At 46.2% G+C, this 27,904-nt stretch overlaps 2 protein-coding genes across 2 annotated transcripts in view; one reads left to right on the top strand and one right to left on the bottom strand.

Moving 5' to 3' along the window:
- The window catches only part of LOC131289958 (phosphofurin acidic cluster sorting protein 2), a 33,460-nt gene extending 12,212 nt beyond the window's left edge, over window positions 1-21,248 (top strand). Inside the window, exons 2-11 of the mRNA XM_058319310.1 lie at window positions 15,706-16,555; window positions 16,649-16,964; window positions 18,033-18,185; window positions 18,973-19,510; window positions 19,599-19,753; window positions 19,832-20,091; window positions 20,230-20,580; window positions 20,661-20,748; window positions 20,821-20,937; window positions 21,034-21,248. Of these exons, the coding sequence (XP_058175293.1) occupies window positions 15,706-16,555; window positions 16,649-16,964; window positions 18,033-18,185; window positions 18,973-19,510; window positions 19,599-19,753; window positions 19,832-20,091; window positions 20,230-20,580; window positions 20,661-20,748; window positions 20,821-20,937; window positions 21,034-21,164 (2,959 nt within the window). The 3' untranslated portion in view covers window positions 21,165-21,248. The remainder of the gene's footprint in view (window positions 1-15,705; window positions 16,556-16,648; window positions 16,965-18,032; window positions 18,186-18,972; window positions 19,511-19,598; window positions 19,754-19,831; window positions 20,092-20,229; window positions 20,581-20,660; window positions 20,749-20,820; window positions 20,938-21,033) is intronic.
- A 4,459-nt stretch (window positions 21,249-25,707) lies between these two features.
- Window positions 25,708-27,447, bottom strand: LOC131287754 (actin maturation protease). Its single transcript, XM_058316837.1, has 4 exons — window positions 27,341-27,447; window positions 26,451-27,188; window positions 26,227-26,323; window positions 25,708-26,159 (listed from the first exon to the last, which is right to left on the bottom strand). Exons 2-4 carry the CDS (start codon window positions 27,002-27,004, stop codon window positions 25,938-25,940), a joined length of 873 nt encoding a protein of 290 aa, XP_058172820.1. The 5' UTR covers window positions 27,005-27,188; window positions 27,341-27,447; the 3' UTR covers window positions 25,708-25,937.
- Window positions 27,448-27,904: the final 457 nt, after the last annotated feature.

Below are 27,904 nucleotides of genomic sequence, written 5' to 3'. Positions count from 1 at the left end.
TCGGTGGACATGATTGCAATTAAACCATGTCACTAACGCTAACGAAATGGTGGTTGGCTAATGATTTATGTAAATAGAGTTTTCCGTGGGTACCATTTCCTGCTTCACCGATTTCTCGGCTTCGTCAGAGATTCGAAACTGTGTTTATCTGATAATTGACGCTAGCTTTTGGCTATGTTATCTTTCCAATCTATTTTTTTGGAGAATTTTTCGTTCGGGTCTTAATATTGCATAGTGCACTTTGAACTTCAGCAAAATTACATGATATGAAGTAACAATTTAGGTTTTTTCTGATACTCAAGTACGTGTAATAATATCTCGATTCATAAAACTTGCATATTGCACTTGGAACTTCATTGCGACAAAAATGTTTATAAGAAGTACGAGTGTTTAAACTCCTCCTAAACGGCAGAACCATTTTTAATCCACTTTGGAAACATGTTTTCTTTGACATGAGTTTTTAACTATATTTCTTGTCTGGAAACTACATACTCTTTAAATAAATTACGATTTTCTATCGTCATATATTGGTATACGCCTTTGAAGAGGACTTTACCAAATCCATAAATTTCGCTAATGTTTGTTTTGGTTATCCAGTACATTACAATACAGTTCTCTTCAAGGATTACTCGGTACGTTCCAATGTACTGCGTTTTAACGTTTGGTGAACCGTTCCTTCGTTGATGATAGACCAGTTGAACTGAAAATTATCCATTTGGTCCCTTTTTTGTTGTAGACAAAATTGGCTTTTCATGTACAACCGTTCACTTCTCCCGGTTTGAGAATTACTGGCCTTCGCCGTTGTGTTCAAACAAGGAGGTACTAAGGCGCGGTCCTAAACAAATTGATTTCGTTTCCGGTGCGTGGCAATTAACGAAATTGGGTGGATTATCGGACCGGCTTTGTCACAGTTTTACAAACTTTTTCCCATAAGTCATTGCCATGACGTGTCACATCGATCACATCTCGCTGGCAGGAATCGCCCACGGGGAAGGGATCCCTCTGCAGGACAGGACGGAGGACTATATTTGGAATCCCGCACCGAATAAATAATGAGCCTGTTGTGGGCAAGTGTAGTGGTCCACCGAGAAGGGGTCATTCGTCCCGCTCCCGGTGGGTCGTTAGTGCATTTCGGTGAGCCTCCGGGAGGTTGATCGATAGGTTCAACCCAACCCTTCCTCCCCTCAATTTCGACCCGGTATGGTACGACGACCCGAATCAATCGCAATCATGAGTATGGGAGGTCGTTCGGTAAAGGACGTGCTCGTCACTCTGCTTTCGTAAGGGTGATTCCCGGAGTTTGCTGGAGTATCCTCCGGGCCCGTCGTTTTCCGGCTTAACTGCACGAAATTTAATATTCCATCCCTTAAATTCGATTTTATTTGCATCCACCACTTCGTTTCTCTCAAGTGTACGATCTTGTTAGTGTTGTCCCACTTTTCATTCACCAGGCCGTAGTCACTCTGTTAGTGTAAATGTTGTTCAGCGGGGTGTTCATTGTTTTTGAAGCTCGTAACGAGACCGGAACGGGGGGCATTTTGTTCTCCAGTTTTTCACTCGCTCGCTGCTTCCGTTCCGCGGTTCAACGTATCGGTGAGTGGAATCTGTTGAGCACGACCAATGGCTATAGACTATCACATAACTGTGTTGGAAGGTACTAAGAAGGGGGTGTGATGGGAGCCTTCTTCCTCCCGTTTGTTCCCCCAGCCTTTATTCCCACAGTAGTCCGCTGAACCCACCCGCTCCAAGCTCGGTGTTGGACCATCATTTCCGCGCATACCGCTGTCAGGTTATACCTTTGGGATTGACGGTGGATGGTTTCATCTATTTACTACCACTTCAGTTTGGCAGTTTTTCTTCCCGGTACTTGGTTTGTCTAACGCCGTTGGACCACTGGGTACAAAGTCGTTCCCTGCCCCGTTCCTCTATCTCTACAGCGTGTTGCATCACTTTTCTCCTCTCGTCGATTGTTAGTATCTCCGTTAGTGTGTGTGTGTGTTTACCTTTCGCTCCATTGTTCCACATATTTTTCGCGCCTCCGAGTCCATCCCAACCGCCAGCCGACCGTAAACAGTGTAAACACTCACTGGGTGCAGCGGCTTCGGTAGCGTTCTTTTTTTTTACAGTTTACTCTTTCACCCGTGACGTGCAGGTTGGCCGACTTCCGACCGACCCTTAACCGTCTCCCCTCCTCTTGATCGGGTTAGTTGCTGCAACGTAGATGCTCTCGGCGGTCGTCACAGTCAAGCTTCCTCCGCGAAGAGACGCGCAGTTCCCCGTTTTGATAACAGTTCGATGGCGAACCCACTTGTCACTTTCCTCCAACGTGCCTCCAGAATAGGGCAAGTGCTGCTCCAGCGTTGGCTCCTTGCGATTTAACTGCGACGCAAGTGATGCTCCCGTTTCCAGTCCCGGGGCGCCATCCTGGCCATTCGCTTATCTGCGGCTCAGATTTACACCGGACCTACCCACATCGGTCCGGTAGGTTCCGGTTTGCGGAACGACGCAGAAGCCGAAGCATCCTCTCCCGGTACACGATAGTAGCGAAGAAGACATCCATATCGAGGATTGTTTTCACACGGCCACATTCCCTTCCAACTCACCTCCCTCTCAGGGGCGTTGTGTGGGCGTTGGGTTAGGCTTTGGGTGGTGGTGTGTTGTACACTTGTTTGTTCGCTGGGTAAACGCCGGGACCGTAAAACATGCCTGTAATGGGTTGTTAAACAGGGTAGCAGCAGCAGGAGGGTTGTTTCGATAGTTGCACCGCGTCGTTGTGGTGTCTTAGATCTCGTGCAAAAAAAAAAAACAAACCGAAAAAGGATTCCACTGCCGACAGGAAAACACACACACACACATCACATTACTTATAACGTTTAATCGGTATTCTTTCGAAGCGGGCACATTTGTTCGCTTCAAAAGAAGTGGAGAAAGATTAATGGACCATATAACCTAACCGCCCCAGTGGGAGAGGGAAGGTGCCGTTTCCCTGATTTTCGCTGTTTGTTCGGCACTCTAGATACATTTTCTCACCTTTTCCCGAATGTCGTGAATCTTTTTCCTCTCCCACCATCGCTCCCTCTTGGCGTTGGTTTTCCCGGGCTCTGGCGCACGAGATGAAACGGTTTTTAATTTTGCACGCATATCGATACAAAAATAGAATAAAAACTCATCATCATCCCTAGGGGAAGAATGTGGGGGCAAGGGCTGAGGGTCGTTGATGCGGCCACCCAAGCCGGGCGAGAATTTCGGTGGCGTGTGAAAGAAGGCAAGTATTTTTTTTTGCAAGTGCCCCCTTGCGACTTTCCCACGGCGCCCGACACCGAAATGGCGCTCTCGTGGTGCTTTCAGCGGAATGTTTCACGTGGGCCAAATCGGCGAATCATCTTTTAATTAGTGTGACACGTACGTACGGTAACGTCTGCTGTGGGAGGCAAACAACATTTTTGTTGAGTAAGCGCATACGCGCAACAACCATTACTCATCGAATGCAAATGCCAGATACGGTCGGTGGTCGGTTGATAAACGGACTAAAATAAGAGAAAAGTGCAGAAACAGGTATTAACTGTCATTAGTGTCGCGTTAGTGACGGGGGAATTTCGATGAAACAATGGTCGCTAAAAAAGATACCACGCGGTGAGTCATACCACAGCCACAGATCGGATCGATGCACTCTTTGGGGCGACGGTGGTGTGTGTGTGTGTGTGTCCGTGGCAGTGGGGGAAGTAAGAAACATATGTAAAATAACATACGCCGTCATCAGGTGGGTTCGATTTTATGAGCTGGAAAATGAGGAGGAGAGACCTCATTGGTAAGTGCTGGAAGAGCGTCAAATCACGCAGCTTTAATGCACCCTAAGGTTGGCCGAAAAAAAGGAAAGACATAAGGGAAACCTTGAGGAGAAGAAGTCACGTTCGGAGGCGCCTGTGGTGCTGCACCCGAGGAAGTGAAAGTTAGCTTCATCCGAAACGAACCGAATGCACAACCGATGGACTGATCGCGCCCTGGACCGGAGCCACTGATTTACAGCGGATTTGCTCCGGTTTAGAGTTTATTTTTTGGCCTCCTCTTTTTTGTACCCGCGTTGTACACACGGACACGATGATCTTCCACTTGTGGATGTGGAAGGTCATTGGATGGGACTAGAGAGAGGAGTGGCTGTTGTTGATGCGTTTGCGTCGGGAATAAATTAGTTGTGGCGACGCGATGGTACATCGGTGTAGTTGCACGCCTCCTCCTCTCCCCCTGGACGATCGGCGGTTTGCCTTCGGGGAAGCGCGGCACATGAGCGGAAGAGAACCCTTACTACCCACAGGCCCATCACCCCCGCACCCCCGTTCGCTGTCACCCCGTCAGAAGTTCGCCGTGGGAGATCAGGTTGGAGTCGGTGAAATTGTTGATTGCAGTGCATAACCGTAGTGGAGATTTTGCGCAACCCACTCACAGCAAACCCAACCCAAAGAGGGGTGCAGTAGTTGCTTTCCGTCCACTGGCAGTCGGTACCGTTGAGGCTGGGTAAGGTGCACCCATATACGGGAGCGCGAAACTTCGGTACTCTAAATACCACTATGAAGTCGAGAAAGTGTTTCTCGTGTCGATTTCAAACCGAAAGTGGATTTCCTATTGCTTTTGTGTAGAATTAGCTGAAATCATACCAATTATGAACACCTCCTTGATGGTGTTCTATGTGGTGAGAACTATAATCAGGATAAATATTACTTTTAACAACCATTGTCATTTTCAGAAGACTAGCCAAGTATTGATTCAATTATTCATTTATGAATTTTAAATAGTTTATCTGGAGTAAAGTATTTACTCACAAGCAAATTTTAGCTTTAAACCTTATAAGTAAGAATGTTCCTCAGAGGATGTTGTTCGAATTGTAGTAGAAAGGGGAAAAAATATATATTTAAAAAAAAAAATGGTGAAGATAGCTCAATCACTAAAAAGAGATTAAACATTATCACAAACTCTCTCTTTAAAGTAGACGTTCCTCAAAAGAACATAGAGTTGTTTAATTTCGATTCAGACTTATGAATCTGAATAACTCTCTGGTTCGTTTCAAGATCCATGAATCTCTTAATGAGAGACTCATGAATCTTAAATATTCATTAATGTAAAAAGAGCAGGAAAATACAAAAATGCAAAAAACTACCTGGTTTTCTTGCATGATAAGATATGTGCAAGATTCATGAAAGATTCAGAAGGATTCATTGTAGTTTTGAAAAGTTCAGTTTCATGTTTTATGATTCGAATCCCAAAAGATTTCGGAATCAATCTGGTTTAATCTTAGATGAACGATTCAAATAAATGAATCTCGCCTAATGATTCATAAGGCAAAATACTAATTTTAACAGTATCTTCAGTTTTAATGAACTTTTCTCTCCGTAAGATAGACAACTCTCTAAATAACCGACGTTCTAAGGTGCCACATGAGGGTTGACATACCACGATTCCTTAACCGGCTGTCAGAGAATGTCAAATACTCTAGGATGACAATCGCATTTTGTCCGTTTGCTTTCTGTCTTAGAGAGGCTTGACTGTATCTACGCCTGTGAACTGTACTTGAAGCTTGAAGGTAATTTATGGTTTTTCTCGAACCCGTGGTCCGTAAGCGCTCCTCAAACGTATCACTTTACATTCAGGCTGTTGTTTCCGTTTTACTCTTTCTTTTTTTTTTTTTTGGTATTCCAACACCCATCGAAAGATGGTAACGGTTTCGCGTTTCTCGCGAACCATGATGTCATCGCACGTTCAGTGGACGACATCTGCGAGAACGGTTCCAGAGTTCGTACCGGCCGTTAATTTTCGTTCGGCCTGTTATTCTTCCCAAAATTCCTTTCGCCCCGGGGCCGGCAAAAAGTTACCGCTTCCGAGTGAATTTGATTGCCAACAGTTGCGTTGGGATACGGTCGGTTCACATCGCCACCACGCAAGGATGGAACCGGCGCCGGCAACTGTACCGGATATTTTCGCACGGTCCCAGCGCGCAAAAATGGTTGGCGCTTCCGCGGAACTACTCTATACGCAAAGTAAGAAGCGGGAGTAAAAAAACACGTTTATTTACTCGACAAATTTACGATCCTCCGTCCCCATTTGCCTTGTTCCGTCTCGTCTCCATCTCGCGGGGTATTCTAGAATCGTTCCGCTAATTGATGAACAGTCGAGAGATGACGATGATGAGTGGCAGCGCATCGAAAGTGAAAACTTATCACATCCAATCACACATACCCCCCTCACGCACACACACGCACACATTTCACTCGGGGCAAAGGAACGGAAGCGCCACTTGTTCCCGCACTGGCTGGGGTGTTCTGGTGTTTGTCGCGTGAATCCGAGTCACGTCAGCAGCGTCCTCGTGCTCCATCCTGGGCGAACCGCGTTCGCGCCAAGCTAAAGCAACGTCATCATCATCACCATCATCACCATCATCATCCTCCAAGTCGCTGCTGCGTAGATCGGGCGTCCTATGTTTTGATAGCATCCGATATGCAAGTACACACACGCGCGCTGACGGTGCGTCCAGCGGGAAGAGCAGGGTGTGCCTTCAAGTCAACAAACAAACCTCTTCCGAACCGCACCCCTGGAACTCGACCCCCTAGCCAGCCGTTTGCGCCAGAATTTACGCCGCACACGGACTCGCTGCGGTCATGGAAATCCTGTCGTTTGGCTACATTGCTCTCGGCTCAGCTGCCTAATCGCATCTGGCAGCGTTTGGGGTCGACGAAGCGGTTAACGATTTGATTGGCGTGACAGGTTTGAATATTGCATCCCTACGCCTAGAGTCTACGGTACATATGGGTGAAGGAAGGTGCTTCACAAGGCGGTCATTGATCCGCGAATGCATGTTTCCCGTGTGCACTGATCCTTGGAGTTAAAATCAATCCATCACTACTGTGAATCTACTGACAATCAGAAGATTTCACTTAATATTAATACTCATTTCGCAACAAACAAATTATTTGATTGGTTTGCTTCAAGAAATTCATTTTGTTTGTCGAATGTGGGAACGCTCGTGCTTGTTTGTTTATGCATTGGCTCGTGTTGTGCTCCGTCCGGTGTGAGACAGGCACTTTGTACACAAGGATAGCGTAGCACGATGTGACCACGAGCTGTGATTGTCGGTATCCTGTCGGTCGATTCTTCCTCCCTCGCTTCGCAAAGTCGCACTTCCTGCTGGTTTGGAATAGCTTGCTAGTACGCTTCCGTCGCCGTTATTAGTTCGGTGCCACTTTGTGCCAACGATTTGCTTGCGGTTGGAGGGGGTGAAGTCCATTTCCTATGTGATGCATGATGTGACCAATTAATCATACGGAACCGGCCGGTCCAATTCTAACCCGCTGGGAATGTTAAAAAAACTCAAAGGTACATGGAAAACAGCCACAGCGTGCACGAATTGATGATCTTGTGTCACAAATGGTGCACGAAGATGGATTGCTTTATTCTCGAAGGGCCGCGTCCAAAAGCCGATACGGACACGGATGGCGTGTTCGATATTGGAGCTGTTTTTTTCTCTCTTTACTTTCCAACAAGACAACAATGCGTGGCCATTCTATAGCCATCGTGAGGAACATGATGAATCATAAATGATTTTTGTGCGATGGCGCAATCATCGCGATCGTGATTATACATCGAGGAATCTTCTGCATGATCATTACTCCACTACCACCATCGTCGGGGTTTTCCTCCCGAACGCAACTTCTGCTTCCGTTCGCGGTTTTGGAGGAAAAAAATGGCTAATTCACGGGTTGGTAAATTCATGCGACGGGCCACATCATGCCTGTTTTGTCCAACTTTAAGCAGTTTGTTTGACATTTGGTTTAGAAACTTCTATGTTTTGAGATATGGTTTTTCTATCTTCGAGAAAGTTCAGTTTCTAATCATTTTGGGGTTTTAAAAACATTTTATTTTTAATTTCATTTATCTTATATTAATAAAAAACAATAAATTCTTATCTTACTATTTGTTTGCATATACACTAAGAAACTAAAAAAAACCCCTTTGGTATCAAGTTTTATTTACCACTTAAAAAAGTCTTCTATATTTTTGCGCAAACAAATGAAACAAGCTTTTTCTATATTTAAATCTCGCGATCAGTTTTTTATTCCGTCTGATCGCATGGTTTGCCATGCATTGCGGTTGACAGTGCCCAAATACGGGTTTGAAATTCGTTTATGCTGCTATCATCAAATATGAAGCCATAAACCTAACATAAACGAACCGAAGTAAAGGACAACAAATAACTGAGAACCGGAGTGGTTTATCGACCCCCTTGCACCTAGACCCGACCGGTTGTTCGTGAGATAAGTGATGCCGCGAAAATATAAAATTCAATAACAATTTCCATTTCGACAGCACACTTCCAACCTTCTCCGGTCGTTCCCCACCAAACGCAAGATCGATGGACTTGTGACGTAGGCGGGGGAGAGGGCGCCTGGGAAATTCCGAGCTTGGTTTTCACTTTCCTCGATAAGCTGCCGAAGGTTCGTGTGCCACTCCGGCGCTTTCCAGTCCGATGTGAAGTGCAGCGTCTTCGCTTTTCCGGTGCCGTAATCGATTTGGCGAGTGGTAACGATTTTTCTTAAGCGCATCAGCCCACACACCCACACACACACACAGACGAGCGGTATATTATTATCATGTTGTTTGTTGTGCAGCTTGTTGAAAGGGGCTAACAAATAGAGAGAAGGAAAAAAACGGTTTGAGAGCCGAGCAACACATGTTTGAGGCTGGCTTCAATGCTTTCTCCTCGCTTCTGCATCTTGTGTGGTGGAAAATTCAGCCCGCTCCCCGGCATCCGTCGGCCACCGGGGTCGAACGGCACCGGCATAATACCTCGAATGATCGAGGATGCGTAACGATGGCTGAATATTGCATGTATTATGGATTATGCAATCCGTGCGTTGGGGTAGGAAAAAAAACAGAAATATGTATCGAAATTGCAAACATAATGCCTGCTCCAGCATCATGTGCCCGATTATGTGTGGTCGAAGGAAAGGAAAGACTTGCTGAACCGAGGGATGCGGTAAGTTCTTCAACACCCAGCTCTCTACCTCACGCCGAGAAAGGATGGTTACGGTGATTGAGATTGAATGATTAGCCGCGATCGTGCGGACGTGTTCACGACCCCCCAGGGGGGGTTCACGAAGCCACAATCTATTCGGTTGGCCCAGATTTCGAGCACGCGCCGGTTCACGATATGCAACGTCCCCGGCAGCGACCTTCGGGCCCGTTTGGTTGTCGGTCCATCCCTCGGGCGAGGGTTATCAACTGAATTGGTGGGGTTGGGTCTGGGGCGGGGGGCATCGTGAATTAGAATGATGAATGAGTTCATAAATACTTCCTCCCTCTCGGTGGCTGTGTTCTGAGATGGCAACGGGCAAGGTCAGGCAGAGGCAATCTGGCATCTGTTCCGTTTGCCGGAGGAGGTGTTTTCTGCTACTTGGAAAAATGGTCCCGCCGTCCAGCTCATCTGCCGGCATATTTTGCTTGATCAGCTTGAATCATCGCTCCGATTGACGTCGGAATAAAACTGATTGATGATACGTTCGATACTTCCCAGAACGTGGACGTCGTTTCTTTATAGGCCAGCAAGCAAATTTTGTATGCTTGCTTCTGTCAAACTTCTGATACTTTGTGTTAGAAAGTGTCAAGAGCGTTCGCGATATTGAACTGATTCAAATAAGCGTCAGGAACTATTGACTTTCGATATTCTCTCAACTTTGTTTATCTTACGTTTCGTTAGATTCCTTCCAAAAAAGTGCGTTGTTGACATTATTTCTGAACTGATTTCACCTAAATTGTGTCATAATCAAAAATCGGAGAATGGGTTGGAAACTACCGTCTTCTTTTTCACCCTTCGAATTGAACCTTCTCCTACCGGAAAGGGACTATCTGCAGAGAGCACGTACACACAACAGCGATGATTGTGTCGTGGGCCCGCGTTCCGGCACGAGATCCAATTCCGCACGGAAGCGAACCTCAGTTTACACGGACGGATAAATTATTCAACGAGCCGATTACACCGATGCCTGCCGGTTATGTCCTCCGCCACAGCTGACGCCCGACCAGGGGTTGTCACCGTGGGGTCTTAAGTGGTGGATTTAACTTTTCGATTGTTCTCGCGTGACCTTGTGGGGTTGTGAAGGGTTGGGACTTTTTTTTCTCTTTCATTCTGGAACCTTATTTAGTAAGGTTTTTTTTCAGCTCGTATCTGGATTCCGCTCAGTTCATGCACGGGAGATAGTTGGCTTAGCGACACATCACACTCCATTGTTTCAGTGGATGTCGTTGTTTTTCCCTTCGGATTGCGAAGAAAAGGTGTGATTATCGTTTCCCTTCCGTTAAACGAATGCGATAATACAAGGCGTAACGATTGTCTGGGGGTTTTTTGTTTATGACATACAAAAAACAAATCGTTGCAAATCGAACAACCACGATCCACCTCCAAAAACGTATGCAAAATCACTGGAGGGACGCTTATTGCTTATGGAAGCGTGTGCAGGCTAATTGCATACAGCTATTTTGCATTCCATCAAATCCGCCCCGTTCGCTCGGTATTTGGAATGGAATGCCAACGCGCAATTAACATCACCGTATGGTGATTCCAGTCGGACATTTCCAGAAAATGTGCCATCCATCCACTTTCCGAAAAATTGAAAACCCTCGAGGCATATTAATAGCGCTTCCCGCTAAGGTCGCCCTCTTCAATAACAAAATCTCTCGCAATATCAGAGGGTCGATCGATCAATCATGCGTCGGAAGGACGGGACAGTCGTACACATTAGCATCAGATAATAGCAAAAGACGCGCAAATGTTGCGCAACAAGTCGACGCTTAGTTGGCGGGCGTTAGAGCTTAAACTAAGGCGTTGTGCATCAAATGAGACGCAGATTTGCAATCGCCAGCTGATAAACCATAAACCGCCCCTCCTTAATTTGTAGCGATTAGTTTAAGGGGGAAAAGCTACTCATAAGTTCGCGACCCGATAAAACGGATACACCCCCACCACGCAGTAACAAACAAATGGAGGATTATATTGATCGATTGTGACGGCAAGATAATGTCCTTCGGTTCGGCAAGCGTTATTTTGACGTCCGTTTTGACAGATCAGATGTTTGTTGGCGGTTTCGATTTGTTGCACTCCGCGTGTATCTTTGTTTTTCGACCGATTCCTCCGGCCTCGCCGTGTTTCCTATTTTTATTTGAAAACAATTATTGTACGGCACACACACACACGCACACGGACACACGAGAACGCAAATAGCATTCGGTTTCGTTACGTGCCGCAGCCGGGGGAAGAAAAAAACACGTATTTGTTTACGCGGGCGCAAAGTAATCCCGCCTCACTTCGGTCTTGACACTGACGCGAAGCCGGCGTCCGGATCACGAGACGAGTGGCGCTGCTGCTACTGTGCGTCTTACGGGGCGAATGAACCAAAGGTGTGTGTGAGCCGGGTAGGGGGTTTTCTGTCAACATTCCTCCGGCACCGCAAGCCAAGGTCCGCAAGCGCGTGGTTCTTGTGGCAGGAGGGAGCGTACGGGTTGCTGCTGGGTGGTTTTTCTAACAGTCATTACGCCGGTTCAGCTGGGTCGGCCGAAAGCGTCCGAAAACCGTCCCTTCCCACCACCCGGCATAAAAGGCAGGTCGAGGCCGTTGGAGGACTAAAAATATCGCCAATCACCTCTCCGCTTGCGAGCTGTCGTGAGTTTCGTGAGCATATTTCGGTGTTGGTTTTCGGTTTTGTTTTTCTTCTGTGCACCCAAGATGGCATGCAACGGTGCGTTTTTCCCTTGCCCCACCCGCACCACCCATTCCCATCAGCACTCAACAGGTTAGCGGAAGGCGAGCAAGGCCGGCAAGTGCACCACATCCGCCGTTGCACGTCGGTGTCGGTGGCCTCGTTGAGCCTTCGCATCTGGCAGCAACGGTGACTGACGGTGACTAATTAGATGGCACTAAGATGCGACCTGCTGTTGTATGACACATTCAACATGGTTCTCTTTAGTACTGTGCGTGTCCTTGCCCCGCTCGGTATTGAGAGAGTTCTTTCCTCTTCATTGGTTGCAAAGGCAAAGTTCTGGAAGAAAATAATTCTTTTGTGTCGGGTCCACCCGGGAATGGCAACGAATAATTAATCCATCTCAAAATGGACCTTTCACGAAATTCGTTCAAATCCCTTGAGCACGAGCGAGAACTCCCCCCCCCCCCCCTTCCTGGCTAACCTTTACCTGTTCACCAAACGTGCTTCACATTTAGCGTCCAGTGTTGGCGTCCACAACCGGCAAGAAGTTGGCACCGGCCGCAGGAGATTGCACCAGAAATTGCACTCGATCAATCGGCCACATCCGGCGAGCGGATGCATGTGGTTGATTCGGTTCGGTTGGCTCCACTTGCAGCATGCCGGGCGTGTCGGTGTCAACAAAATGTGACTTTATTTTTATCGGACCACCCGAGTACTTGTAATGTCAAATGTTGTTGCGCGGCGCAATCGGCGCCCCGTCTCGACATCAGGTGCTTTGGAAGAGGAGCAAGAGGGAGGGAAGTAGTGAGAATAGGAGAGAAAAAAACACTACCTCACATTTAGATGATCTATCACGACGCTATATACCGAGAAGGGACAGTACCCGTCCTTCCCCCACGACGGGTAAACCCTTGAGATAAGCACGGTGTAGGAAAATAAGGTTTGAAACGGTAGAGAAAAACGGGGGAGAGAGAGAGAGAGGGGCCCAACTAAACACACAACAATGGAAACGACAAACGAATCTCGTGACATGTGCGACACGGGAGCCCCAAGTGTGTTCGTGTTTGCGCCAAGATTCGATGTAATTAAGTTTACTGCGGACAATTAATTTGCTTGCGGTTTCGGCGAGCACTACGTCGCGTTCGGGATCGGAGATTTCTGTACTCGTCCTCTTGCGAAATCCCTTCTATGTTTTTGTGGTTTTGTTTTGGCCGGAAGACGTGGACCCACAGACACACACACCTGGTGTAGTGAGGGAAAGTAATCACGTCACGTGGTTCAACGGTGCAGACGGAAAGGTCGAGCGAGAGGTGGAACGACGGGGGCTTGGCTAAGTTGTACGAGTGCCGTGTTAATCGGTGCCCATAGGTTAATTTGCACGGACAAGAGTCGTGTGCGAGGTGTGCGCCCTTAGCGGTTGTACTACTAATAAGGGTGCCGCGAAAGTTCACCCTAGTTTGGCCGAAGCAAAAAAGTACCGCAAGAAGTTATTATTACTTTGCGTTTGGATTATGGTTTTGTTAGTTTGTCTGCGACATTGGAGATACTCAAGCTCGGTTGTAAGCAAGGATTATCACCCCCCGGGGAATGGGAACCGTGGGTTTGTTTGATCAATTTCTTGCATGACCGTTAAGCGGTTGAATGTTTTTCACCTTTCGAAATCTATTTTTACTTGGTAGTTTGAAGCATTTCAACCAAATATGTTACGCGATGCTTATTTCTGTAGCGTCGTAAATTATTTTGGGTAACCTTCCACTTGGAGGGAAGATAGGTCTCGTGATGCCAAAAATGAGTGAACTTTTGATGGGGGATCTTTTCACATTGATTCAAAAACTGGAAGCCAAGTTTATGAAACGTAGCGTTAAGGAAATACGCGGTAAAAATAGAACAAAAATATGTTGGTTTAAGAGAACCAACTTAAATATGTTGGTTTAGCATTCTCCGTGATCATCTAGTTCAAGGATCGGGATATTTTTCCTAAAAAGGGCCAGATGATTAAAAGGAAACTGAAAGCACGGGCCGGATACCTCAAACAATGATTTAATCATTTTAAAGCAGTACCCTTTTCAACGGAGTATCAATTTTCTAAATAGTAAAAATTGGTAAAAGATAAAATTCAAAAAATAAAAAAGTTAAAAAATGTTTGAAATTTTATCGTTAAACTTATTAAATTTTTTTCATTCTTATTTTCGTTGAATTTTGATTTATTTTTTCAACATATAACAGAAACACCTTCAACAATTTGAATCTTCCTTTTTGAGGAAGAAAACAAACATGATATCGTGAACAAATACGATAAAAATCGAGATGGGTGTTTTTGTATGAAACAGTAAAATTTTCTTACGGGTCGATTTACTTTTGACCTAGATGTTGGGCATATACATATTTGAAGATCAATAGATTATAATATAACTTCTTTGCGGAGAAGAAGTATCAAACTTTTCATCCGACCACTTACTTGTTGCTTCAATTGCATCGGAATCTGGGACTCCAGTGTCTTAATCTCATTCCCTTATTGTGATGCAGCTCACATCGAACGCTTCCGGTTTTCGGAAGATATCAATTACCGGCTTCGACCTCCGGTGCATTCGTAGGCCAAAAGGGAAGTACATTTCCTATCGCTGTTTGGTTCGTTCGTCTTCACACACCTTCCACTGAGGCTCCTAGAGCCAGCGGAACGTGGTCACGTACCACCGCCGACCGATGAGAACAAAGAACCGTCGAACGTGATTTGGCCCTTGGGCTCGCACTTTGCACTTCATTCCACGCAGTCAACCGACGCCCGACAACATCATCGTCGGCGGAACCGTACCTACGAAGCTGGAAGTGGAAGTGGCCTGCCGGAGGGCATAGTTGCGGCGGAAAGAACACCCTCAGCAGCGGGTGGTAATGATCGTAGGATGAGGTGGCTGGGAAGAAATTAGGAACCCGAGAGACACCCGCGATCGACGAGATTAGCCCCGCGTCGTTGGTGTACGTCTCTTCGTCCTTTTGCTGGCGATTAGAGAGGGTCCAAGGAAAAGATACCGTGTCTCAGGGGCTGGCGTGTGACCTTTTTGCCAGCGTTTAGGCGTCAACAGGAGTCACGATATGTCCGTACCCCGCATCGGTAGCTAAAGGTTGGACCTGTAAGAAGTGGAGTTGAGGTGCCGTTGTGAAAGTGCTGCCTCAAATTGGTCACGTTTTCGCGACACTGCGGTACTACGGCACGCAGGTTACAAAGATGATTAAGTGTTGATTTTTGGGACGAAGAAGTTAACCGGAAATAAGAAGAAAGCAAACCTAAACTAAACAATTCATTACTTTGTTGTTTTGGTTTTTAAATCTGCTTTTACAGCTCGCGGATAATAAACAGTCTTCAATCGATTTATTGATTTTCATTGATAAGACCCGGGTTTAGAGACAAAACGTTGGTCCTAGGTTATGTTCGTACAGCGAACTGCTGGGAACCAGCGTTTGCTGTATTTTATCATCTTTCCCTTATCGCGACCATTTCCAACAATAGCACGCGATAACGATCGTTTCCATCGATTGGCGTCGGGCATGCATTTTTGGTGACAGGTTGTGTACCGTCTGAGCGTGTGTAGGTAGGTGGTTGTGATGCTCATAATTTATGCAACAAATCGACACCGACTGTGGCCTGGTGGTTCACCGGAAGAGCGCCACCGGTGGACACCCGAATGTGGATTATTTCCCAGCCCTTGCGTGACGAACGATAATTGATATCTCTGTGTGAAACGCAATCTAGTTAGAATTCGTAATTTACTTTCACAGTTTTATTTTAGATTGGGTCGCATTCGATTTAATGCTTTGTGGTGGACTTTACCAATTGTGAATGGGAAAGTTTTTGTGTTTGAACGGTAAAACGCGTCATTGGTCAACTAAAATGTACTTAACCGTTAATGAATTCTTGCTTAAGATAACTTTCTAACACATTCCTTTGTGTGTTCTCTTTGACTTTTAGATTATGTTCGCTGAAGATAACACGTCTCACACTGCTCATGCCGCTGCCGTCAGATCTCACATCACTCTCCCTGGCGGTCCGGATGCAAAGCTCAAAGCGGACGCTCCGCTCGCACGAAATTCCGGTGCCACAGTCAATTAGTACGGGGTACAGCAGTGGCGGCGCGGGCCTCGGATCCATCGGAGGGGCCCCCGGTGGCGGTTCGATTGGCGTCGGCCTGACGGGCGGCACCGGCGGCATCATTGGAGGCGGTGGCGTTGGCCAGCTAAACTCTCCGCCGCTGCTGGAGACGGAGCTGGATCTACACTTCAGCCTGCAGTATCCGCACTTCATCAAACGCGATGGTAATCGGCTGCTGATTTTGCTGCAGCGTCGCAAGAAGTATAAAACGCGCACCATCCTTGGCTACAAGACGCTCGCCGAGGGCGTCATTCGGATGGATGCGGTGCTGCAGAAGTCGATGGACATGACGGTGGAGCTGAACGGGTCGGGCAAAGCGGGACGGTCCGGGCAGACGATCGCGACCCTGCGCGCCACCCAGGTGACCTCGATCCCGGTCGATCAGGACAACAAGAACAACAACAGCCTGCTGGTGACGGACCGCGTGAACGAGTACTCGGACGAGGACGAGGAGCAGGAGTTCAGCTCGGGCGACGAGAACGACGAAGGCCTGTCGGGGTACGCGGCCAAGCGCAACTACGCTGGCAAGCGCGACTCGTACAAGAAGTTCGAGTCGGGTGAGCAGGACGGCGAGCAGGACGACGGCAATATGCTGCCCTCGAACCAGGCCGACAGTGACAGCGACTTCGACAACATGGGCAAGGAAAAGTCGCGAGGGAAGATGAGTCGGGTAAGGGCTGCGGGGGTGGCTTCACTCTCTTCTACAACCTTGTCACCGGGCCGAGACTGAATTTCCACTGTTATTTTCTCCCTTGGTTTTTAGCAACGAAACTTCAAACAACGCATCATTTCATTGCTCAAGCGCTTCAAGGTGCCGGAAGAGCTGGAGGGTGATGTGCCGGAGCGAGGACCGGCCCTGCGTGGTAAGCGCGACCTGGACGCACTCTTCCAGGAGCTGGAATCGTTGTCCTGCGGCGAGGGTGATGACTCCGGCCAGGACATGGACAGTCTTTCCATCGGCTCCACGCCGAAGCCATCGCTGCGGCCATTCTTTGAGAACTCGGGCAAGCCGGTGCTCACGCAGCAGCATTCCTCGATACAGCTCAGCTCGATGCAAAAGGCGGCTGGTGGTAACAAAGGTAAAATCTACCATCGGCGCGCAAGCATTCCACACCACCGCCGGCACAGGCTCGACTCGTCGGGCCCTCGCTTCCGTCTTGTTTGTCTGTTTGTTTTTTTGGTTTTTCACTTCGAGGGAACGATGCCCGGGAACGTGCGAAGCGTGTGCTAAACAGGACGCGTGCGCTAAGCAACGTATCATATGTTTACCGGCTTATCCGGCTGGATAGACTTTTGGCAGCAGAGAAACAACAAGAAATAACATAACCATATTTTGTTTTGATTTGCTTAGACGCTTCTCGTACGCCGCATAATAGCTTATGATTGGTCAGCATTCTGATGCTTTTTTCATTTAGAATTGTGCTTTTTTTTTTTTTTAAACATTCACATTTGATAGTGATGTTTTGTTGAGTAGTACATTGCTTATTGCTTCCTTCATCAATTATTGAATTTAGCTGTATTGTACGTTTATCATCGTTGACTTTTTCTAGAGTATTCATGTAACCACCGATTGTATTGGTTTCTTCCTTAGTTTACCGTTTAACTTACTTTTTATTTAAATTTAGCTAATTTTAAATTAATTATATGAATTTTAACGTGGTTTTATCGAAATGATGTCCTTGAATTTATACGCCATGCTTTAGATATGAATTTATTCATTGAAATATAGTAATCTTATCTTCCTTACCGCCCTATCATCTCATTCATTCGATATCTTTCGTCTGCCACGCAAATCTACAACCTGCCATGCTCATTGGTTCCACGAATTCCTCCTGCATAGCATCCATCTTTCGTGCGCACACCTTATCATCTGGTTGCGCCTGTCATATGTGCTGCATGCCGTTACTGCTAACTTCTCTGACCCTCTATGCGTGTCTTCATTCTGTTACCTCATCAACGGCCCATCACTTCCCTTCAATCTCGCTCTCTCCGTGCTATCATAAGACGAACTTGTCTCATTTGTGTTGTTGGTGGTTTCGGTTCCGTCCCAACATGCATTCCCCTATATTTATATATAAGAATCCATTTTAGTTGTTACCCAATTTTCTTTATTTGTTTACTTTCATTATCTTTTATGTTCCTTTCAGATTTTATGCCAGAAAAGAAACCCAATTTAGAGAAGCGTGACTCGCTCGCCGAAAAGAAAAGCAATTCAATAACAATTGCCAATAATATCATTAATAGTATGAACGGCAACAGTATTAATAACAATCAGACTAGCCATTACAGTAACATCCAAGGTTTGTAGCTTTATGAAACAAAACAAAACAAAAACGTGTCGTTGTGGTTCACGTGTTTTCTATCTTCTATCTTTATCCACACACACACACACTCTCTCTCTCTTCCTTTCTCTACTCCACGTCTACCTGCTTCTGAAGATATCCACTGTTACCCCCTGCTCTCTTATTCTACTATTGTGCACAACACTGTTCTTTAGCCCTCCACTTTATACCGATTGTGTTGTACGTAGGCAAATGAATATTACATCTTTTGCGGGCAAGATTTGTGATTGATAATTAATCTTTATAATTCACTGTGCATTTTCCACCCTCCCTTGAACACCAAAATTTTCCCGTACGTTCATGAGTTTGTTACTATAAAGCAACTGTTTGAAAGTATCACACCTAACTAACTGTGGAACGAAGACTAATGGAATGTTTAATTAGCTTTTTCATATATTTTCTATCATCACTTTTGATCTCCCCCGTTATGTTACCGAATCCAGTTGTGCATTGTGACGCGTGGTTTGCAGCACGATAATGTTATGGTTTTGTGCAAGCATTCGTTTGATTTAAAAATAACTTTTTTTCATTCTTTTCCCAAACTATTCTTCCATTCTTTCATTAGCCCTTCTATTTTCCTACACTAACCAGTTGTTATTTCACTTTCACAAATTTCGCATCCTTCTTACTTAATGAACTTTCGAGGCATTGGTGCAGCCAATTTATGGCTCGTCCCTTGGAACGGAAAGTATCGATGTTTTTAACTAACGAAAGACTTTTCTTTCCACGTTTCCCCTCCCACTAGACCGTTCGGGTGAGTGGAAGAACGATAGCTCCGGCAATGAGGGTGGTGCAGGCAACACGGACCCGGAAGCGCTCAGCTCCGATCCACAGAACACCGGCAGCCCTCCGAAGGAGAAGGAGACCGCGGTGGAGAAGAAAAATCGACTGTTCCGCACGACCAGCAGCACTCCGAACAGTGCCAAAAAGCAGAAGCAAACGCTCAGCTTCCAGATGGACCCGCACCAGCAGCAGCTGCAGCAGCACCAGATGCAACACCAGCAGCACCAGCAGAAACCGTCGCCGCTAGAAACGTGCCTATCGCCGACGAACGTGGAGCCAAGGAAGTCCCTGCTCGAGCAGCTGCAACGGACGTTCACCACGGAGGAGTCACTGCTGCCGGAGGTGGTGACGGTAGTCGGGCCGCCCGAGGCCAGCACGGCATCCCTAACGCCACGGCTCGCCTCGCTCATATCATCCACGTTTCGGCCGACGTTTTTGCCCAACAACACGGCCGAGGTGAAAGCAATAACACAGGCACTAATGAACAAGATTCAGAAATAGTAAGTCTTCCACTTCTTAGTACAGTTTTGAGTGCACAGTATTAAACGATGGTATTTTGTTTCGGTTCTATTTTCTTTTGCATAACAGTTGTAACTCAACCGCCAAACCGCCGACCACCGTAAAGGTAGTTCTAGTCGGAGGTGACTGGCTGCAGGGGGCGGTATTGCGGCATTATGTCGAGTTGCTGGGCATTCGGCCACCCGACTGGGTGAACCATATCAAATTTTACATCGTTCCTTTGGGTAAGTTTTTAAAGTAAATTTCATTGTGGTAGGTTGAATTTTTAAAACAAACGAAACGTTCCTTCTCGTCTCCACTAGGATCATGCGCGGTGGCACGGTACATTGGCATGATTGACTCGACCTATATGAGCATGTTTGGTACGGAGAACTGGCAGCAGATGTGCGACCGTACGGCCAATCTGGAAAGCGCACAAACAAAGAACGAGTCGGCGGAGATCATTAGCCGGATACAGCGCTACCTGATGTCCGGTGGACCTTGCACGCAAGTTCCTATTGCTGAGGCCATGGTTAACTACCGTGACGAAGACTCTTGTCAAATCTTTGTACCATTCGTCAGTGTAAGTAATCAGGTTTTTTATTACTGCAATGTTTGCTAAGCTATAAGTAGAGTGTTATTTTTCAAGACGCTTCAGTTATAAAGAGTCCAATTTGCTGAAAGCAGGTTATTTTCATTTATCCTTCTTTTCTAACTGCAGGACGTAAGGATCGGCTGTCTCGAAGGGCCCCAGGTGTCCCTTGATCTCGATGAATCGCTCACCTACGTTTCGCAGAGCAGTGCCGATCGGATGCTGTCCAGTTCGCCACCGCAAAGCGGCCGCACATCGCCTCCCTCGTCCCAGACACCGATCGCGGTCGCGCAACTGCAACAGCAGCAGGCGCAACAGTCGTCCTCGACTTCCTCCGGTCAAACGCAGGAGTCGCTCGAGCTGCAGGTGGACTACTGGCCGCTGGCACGGCCTATTTTTGATCCCAAGGAAAAACCGCTCGGCAAGGGACAGGATCCATCCGGGAAGAACAGTATTAAGAGTACTTTTCGCCATCTACAGGTAAGCCACCGTATTGTATTTTGCTTATCCCTTAGACAAACTGGATTGTAACGATTCGTTTGTTTTTTTGTTTTCGTCAGGTGTGGCGGCTACCACAAGCACCGTGCTACGGAGAGTTTCCGAACGGTTTGACGTTAAGTTTTGCCACCAAGGAAAAGAAGCAAAAAAGTGAGTGTTGAAGAAATGTGCCTCTGTATGACCTTGATCGTCTTCAAATGTCTGTTGTTTGATTTATTTTAGTTATGAGATTAGGCAAGAAGAAGGAAAAAGATCGAGATGCAGAAAAAGAGCAGTGCGTCGAAGGGGTGGCCCGGTTAATTTGCTCGCCAAAGCAGTCCCATCCAGTTCCACTGAGAGGTAACATAGCAGAAAGCGGTTAATCCACCGAATGTATCGTAAACAATCTAATGTGTTTGTGTTTTCCTCTCCACTTTCCCTTCCTCCCGCGTGTAGTGTACATCGACGGCACCGAATGGACTGGGGTGAAGTTTTTCCAACTTTCGTCCCAATGGCAGACACACATTAAGAACTTCCCGATCGCGCTCGTCGGTGCGCCGCTAGCATCGGCGGAAATGCTAACCTAGTCAGTTTCATCCTCCGCTTTGACGGAGCTACATCCACCTCCTACTCCTCATTCTCCATCGCCGTACGGTTGCTCGTCCACGCAGAAACAAGCACCACCCTTTGGCGTGCCGTTGCTGCCGATTTGCTCAATCATCAGTAAACTGCCACCATTGCCACGTTCCGCTGGCTGCGATCCACCAGTGAATCCCGCGCCATTCCCACCAGCCACTAGCTCCGGGAGCGGGGGTAGCAGCCATGGCCACAGTGGCACCACGTCTCGGCTTCTGCGACCACGTAGCTGGGCGGCCGTTAGCCGGTCGCGAGGTGATTAAATTGTCTAAATCGATCAAGCCTAGCCACATCCATTCACATCCTATGCACTGCAATCTACGGACGGTGCTGCCAGTGAGGTTGCTGCATTTCCTAGATTATGCGGATGTTTGGCGGCTCATTAGTGTGATTTCGTTTGTGTTTTATGGTGAAGTTTGCATTTTGTGCAACTGTTCGTTTACAGCTTTTTTTTTGCAATTATCTAAAAAAGAAGACGTCATTAGAGGACGCTTTTGCTCTACTCATCTTTTCCCTACACGTAGAGAGTTATTTTTATTAGTCCTTGTTTTTTTTTGGATTTGTGATAACATTAATTTCGAATGAGATATACACACTTCTTCACCTCACTCCCACTCCTCCCCTCTTCATGGCTACATCGTGCGAGTATTGTATCTACAGTTTCTGGAAATGTGTGTAGACCTCGGAAAACTAGTCTGTAGGGCAGTCAAGCCAAGTAGTAAGTGTTAGCAATGCATCGATGGAACAGGAAAAGGATATAATTAAATCCCGCTTCAATATCGAACCCCTTGTCGTAGGTTGCCTGATCGCGCAATATTACGGCATGCGACAAAAAAAAAATCACTCTTACAAATTGTGCGTTGCGAAAATCGACAGTGAAACGGCAGAGACTGTGTCCGTGTTTACGATGGGATCTGGCTGTGTTTCCCTCGAACAATGTCTGCATTTCTTTGAAATGAAGAGATAATCAAAACTAGTTAGTTTGTATAGTTGACAAACTCATACGCGTTAGCTGGCATCATCAACCCTCCTATAGCATATTACCCATGCGTGGCAGCATCTTTAGGCCGACCAGTGGTAGTTTGAATAAACCCGCATCCCGGAGCCGGTAACCCCCATCACAAGTATTGCAGACATTAGTAATATAGCATGTTTGCATCCCGCACGGGGGATAAAATAATAAATCGATTACCGAATGGGTATGAAATATCCAGTCATTTTTGAACATTTTATTTCTATTAAGAGGCAGTGAGATTCCGCATTGTAACGGATCCCTTCGGTATAGATACGAGTAGCAATAAATAAGAAAAAAAAACACAAAGCAACCGCTGGATGCCCATAGAAGGAGGACGGTATTGTTTTTTAGAACCTTTACAGACTGCAAAATTTGTCATAGTTCGTCTTGTTTTATTTATTGTCAAAAATAATGATAAATAAGATCTTATATTTGTAAAAATGGATATGTGCGAAGCAACCAAAGCACATTGCATTATGCTTATTGTGTGCCGAAAGGGACACAAGGTGCCGAGGTCGCTGTGTAATATTGCAATAAAGAATGAAAACCGGGAGAGTAAAGGAATGCATACAGGATGAAGGTCGGATGTGGTATATACTAAGGTTGGAATTGGCAGAATTTTGCGCTAGCGTTGTAGATAGTTGTGACGAACTGCAGTAGGCAGTGCCATCAGGTATGAACTGCAACAAGTAGACCGAAGAGTATCTAGGTTGCTTGTTACCATTCTTACCTAACATCACAGCCAACTGTTGTTCGCAGCAATTTGTGTTCATTTTGTTTGGTTGCCACACCGTGTGCCAGCGTTATTGGAGCATCATATATCACGCATTAAAAATACACCAACCGAGCGGAGAGTCCCTCTCCAGACAGTTTTACATCGTATAGTTGTATACCCTGCGACGGAAAACCCCCGCTGACCGCTGTTGCCATGCAGTATTCGTGATTAGCAAAACAATTCACCATATCCCAGCAGCAAGCTCCCCGCCCTTTACCGTCTAGCGACACGGCGATCAATGTTGGTACGAGACCCACCGGCGCCGACCCCATATGCTCATAAACAAAACAAAAAATAAATAAAAATAAAATATGTTCGTTGTTTCAACAGACGCACGAACACTCATTAATCAATTGATAAACAATAGCATTGGTCTTGTGCTGGATTATGAATGTCTATTACCTAAACAGTTATAGTCTCTAGCAACATGCCCTCAAGCTCCCGAACAGTAGCCAGAAATGGTGGTGACATCGCAAAAAAAAAAAGAATAAATACATTATAAAAACGATATAGGATAGAGAACAGGCTAATCAATTGTGAACAATAATTGGAGGTTCTTTACAGCGGATTTGGAGCTTCAGTGGAGTGTATAGTATTTTATATGATATTAAGAAAAGCTGAAATAAAAATAATAAATCGATTTAAAGCTGAAGGAAAAAGAAAAGCCGTAGAAGTCCTAGGACGATACACAACAAAAAAAGTGGAAGGAAAGGGATGGGAAGGCCGAAGGAATAGTAGAGCGTAGCAGTAGCTCCAACTCTAGATGGAGGATAGAAAACAGTAAAGTTTGGAAAATTGATATGAGAGATTGATTGATTGAGGGATTGAATGACGAATCTGATGGATCTGGAGGAAAGTGCATGAAGACGATCACTTCATGGACATGGATTTCACGGAAAGGATTCCCACTTACAAGCATCTACACATATCCCAAAAAACGGTGGAGAAAAAGCACGAACGTTGCGATGGACGCGCACTATGGCGAGGCGAACCGAGGGTTTGTCGTTTATAATGGCTGTGGTTAATTACCGGAAGATTTAAAAAAGAAAACACACACACATACACACATACATGGTTAGGCTGTAAGGATTCGGTATTTCATCATCGTTTCTGTCCCAATGGGGCAGAAGCGCTAAGCCATCAGCTCATCAGCTACAACTTTTATCATGCGCAGGAAGTGTAGGAAATTGTCCCCCTTCAAATGCACTCAAGAGTATAAGGAAAAGTAGGCCTCAAGAGTAGGAAATATCCTGTACACGTCCCGCGCGTCACTCGTATCCATAACGCATATTTCCGGAAATGAAGGCTTCAATGTTGTTGTCTACTTGTGTGTGCCGACTGTTTAGCGAGTTTTCTCCGCTCCGGGTAGCATGGGGCACGCGCGCCTATCTTTACTGTCAATTGTTGAGGATCGCATATTTATTCTAGAGAATCGGTCGGTTCCCTGATCAACACGGGCTGTATCATTGATCAGACTTACCGTAGCGTAGCTAAACGATTGTAGCATCCAACCCTTTACCTTAACATCTATTAGTACTATTTTAGCTGAATAAAAACTCATACTATACTACCCTATCAGACATACCGCTTTTCGCGGGGCAGCAATTACGCGCGCTTCTAAGGTAGAATTTTTCTCCGGCATATCGCTATTGCGCGTGAATTTAGGTTTAACATTTATCGATCCTGGTACGATTGTACATTCAGTAGTGTGTAGCAGAACACTTTTTCGACCTTTTCCTAGTTGAATAGTTTATTTTTCGTCGTGCCGTTTTACCGGAGTGGAAAGCAATTTGAAGCAATTCGCTTGCGCTAGCTTTCTTCAATTTCGGATGTTTCCGTGCAGCAATGGTTAAGCAATGGATGTCGTTAGGATTTTTGTGTGTAGATCTCACATTGAGTGATTTATTCGATCTTGTTTCTTTTTATCCATCACCTGAGCATCAGTTTTCTAACCGATGGCACGTACTCATAAAATGTCTCCGTTATCGATCGATTGACTGTCCCAGCTCATCAGCTAGGCCATATGCATTTTTGTCCCTGTAAATATGATTTTCTTGTCCATCCTCCGCTCCTTTGCTACTCACTTTGCATCACAACATAAACATTAGAACCAACTAATTTACCATTGCTTCAGTAGTTTGGCTGCAGTTATTTTTTTATCGATCTCTTGTTTTCTTTTTTGGTTACCTATCAAAATATGGCTAAGCAAACGAAAAAAAAGTGGAAATCAACATGGAAGGGCTACACGTAAACATATGAATTACATCGGTTAGTAAATAAATTAAAAAAAAAAACTGAGCATACCATACAACGGAACGGAAAACAATAAACGCAATAAATGTCAAACTAAAGAATTAAAAAACAATAAATAAAGGAAAACAAGATGAGAAACAGAAAACACTGGCAGGGAACCGCAGTGATTCAACTCATCGGAAGAGGGTTGGGACTGGGAAGTATGATGGTGGTGATGATGATCGTACCGATCATGGAAATCAAAGTGGAGAGCGGCCTCCGAGTGGTTCAGTCAGCATTGGTCCCGTTTTTGCACCGGCAACAAGGACAAATGCCTGGGGGTAAGGTGAGGAAACTATGTTAGACTCAATGTGAATAACGATGAAAAAAAACAAGGAGGAAAATGGAGAAAAAAAAGCAAATATCTCAATACTGTTTTATGCATGTTTTAAAACGAATTATATATATACATATATATATATATATAGCCAAACAAGAAAAAAAAAAGAAAATAAAGCTATGTGAAGTAAAATAAAGTTGAATATTGTCTCAGTAAATAGTTCCATCTGGAGGAATCTGCAAATAAATATCTATCTATGCACTGGGGGGGAGGAGGACAGTATGCACGTGCTGTACAAGTTAAACGTGGACTCGTCGGAGGGTTAATAGCGGTAGGTGGGTAGAAGGGTGGCGCTCGTGCGATCAGAGAACGATCTCGTTTTTAGCCTTGTAGTTTTCGATCATGATAAACTTGCACAGCAGCCCATTGCAGCCGGCCATGCCACCCTCTGGCAGGATGAACGTTTCGTTTGGATGTCCGACCGGTTGGCAGAACTCGACTAGATTGGCATTGCTTTTGGCCAGATCCCGCAGGGACCATAGGGCGAGGTTTTTCGTTTTTCCGTGGCGTGCAAATACATAAAACTGCAATAGAGAACAGAGGGGACTGCTTTGGGAGAAATGGCGCAGGAGGTGGACTTATTCAACTTACGTCTTCGAATTGGTCTATGAGGTAGCCTACGACGAGTGCCCAGTGCGCACGGTGACCCCGGTTGAGGCATGGCGTGTGGTTTTTGTCCGGATCGTAACTGGGCACGAGATGTTAGACGGGTTTGTTGAGTTAAGGAAAAACTATAAAGCTTTCTACGCATGCGTGACACACGGAGGGTTGGGAAAAACGATTAGTATACAGTATTATTTTTTAAAAAAGGATACGGCACTAGGAACATCGCTCCCAGGCGCAGCTTGATTTGTATGTTTGGGTCATCCATCCAGCCGTTGATCAGCGTGTGTGTGACTGGTTTGTATTCGACCAGATGGCGATTTTCCTCCAGCACGACCTCGAACAGGGCGTTCAGCTGGCGGGCGCTAAACATTTCACCGTTATTTGAGTAGCCCCGGGCGATGGCCTGCTCCAGGAGGGCTTTCGCGGACGGCGAACCATCGAAGATCATGCTGAGCGCCGTCAGGCCACAGGTTGGTCCGTTCTGCAGTATCGGCTCCACATTCTGTACCCGTAGCTCGCGGGGTGGCGCATACTGGCAGACGCGGTTCAGGAAGCACGCCTTCTGTATCTCCGGATACTGCGTCGCCCAGGCGCATTCGCCCGACGAAAGAATCACATTATGGTGCGGTTTACCGATACGGTTCCCGTTGTTATTGATCACATCTACGACGTTCAGTTCCGAGAGCGGAGTTTTGGACTGTTGGCACGGGGTGGCCGTGGGTGGTGGAGGTGGTGGCGGTGGCGATGTGGGACTGTTCGACATTGAAGGTTGGAGCACTCCCGGTGGTAGAAGGTGATGGTTAAGAGCGAAGGGAAACGGGTGCACTGGTGGCGGCTGCTGTGCTCGGAGCGGAAGGACACGCTTTTCGCGAAGGTGTTGTGTGCCTGTGCGTCCGAGGGGCACTTGGCAGGGAAAGTGGTGCAGGAGACAAAGGACGGTGGTGGCGCTGCACTGTCGCAGTTGGTCGTCGCAATAACAGAAGACGGATGGAAAACCAGTTAGATCGGAAAACGGACCAGTCAGTGGGGTGGGTAGTAGGGGAAGGTGTTTGGAAATTGTTTTGGGAAGCTGTACATCGGAAGGACATCCGTATCTCACCTCACGATGACCGCGAACGCGAACCACGGGACAGCAGCACCAGCGGCAACAGGTCTTACGAGCTAGAGAGCGGAGGAACAGAATAATAATAAACGAATGACATTCTTTGTAATTTTAGACCGTCGAAGCAGCATTCGTCGGAGAAAAAAGCAACAAAGAACTGTCAGAAATAGAACTACGCCTGAATGTAAACAAACGGCCACCGTTATACGTGCGAGTTGAATTCTTCACTTCACAAGTCCACTCTTAAACCCTTGGGGTCACAAGCTGCAATAGCCAATTTGGTCGTCTCACGCTAGGTACCACATTTTTTAAAATTCATGGTTTTTCAGATGATAAAAGTAGCAATGCTAATTCCAACTGCAGCACATGATATTCCAACAGCATAAGTGGACGCGGGCATGTTTATTATAGCTGTTACACTCGCTAGTTGCATATTTTGTGCAAGCACCTGTGGTGGGATTATGATATCAACTGCTGCGATTATCATTTCAAGTGCCAACGCTATAATAAAGATGATCAGGCTATAAAATCAGCTAATGCTGCTGAAATATCATTTGCTGC

The sequence above is a fragment of the Anopheles ziemanni genome, chromosome 3 (genome assembly GCF_943734765.1).
Source record: "Anopheles ziemanni chromosome 3, idAnoZiCoDA_A2_x.2, whole genome shotgun sequence".
NCBI classification, from domain to species: domain Eukaryota; kingdom Metazoa; phylum Arthropoda; class Insecta; order Diptera; family Culicidae; genus Anopheles; species Anopheles ziemanni.
This window is presented reverse-complemented; position numbering and strand designations above follow the sequence as displayed.

Coding starts and splice junctions, on each gene's coding strand:
- LOC131287754 (XM_058316837.1), bottom strand. CDS start 27,004: ATGTCGAACAGTCCCACATCGCCACCGCCACCACCTCCACCACCCACG. Junction 26,324..26,450: donor GGAGCGATGTTCCTAGTGCC/GTATCCTTTTTT, acceptor TCTCGTGCCCAG/TTACGATCCGGACAAAAACC. Junction 26,160..26,226: donor TCATAGACCAATTCGAAGAC/GTAAGTTGAATA, acceptor TCTCTATTGCAG/TTTTATGTATTTGCACGCCA.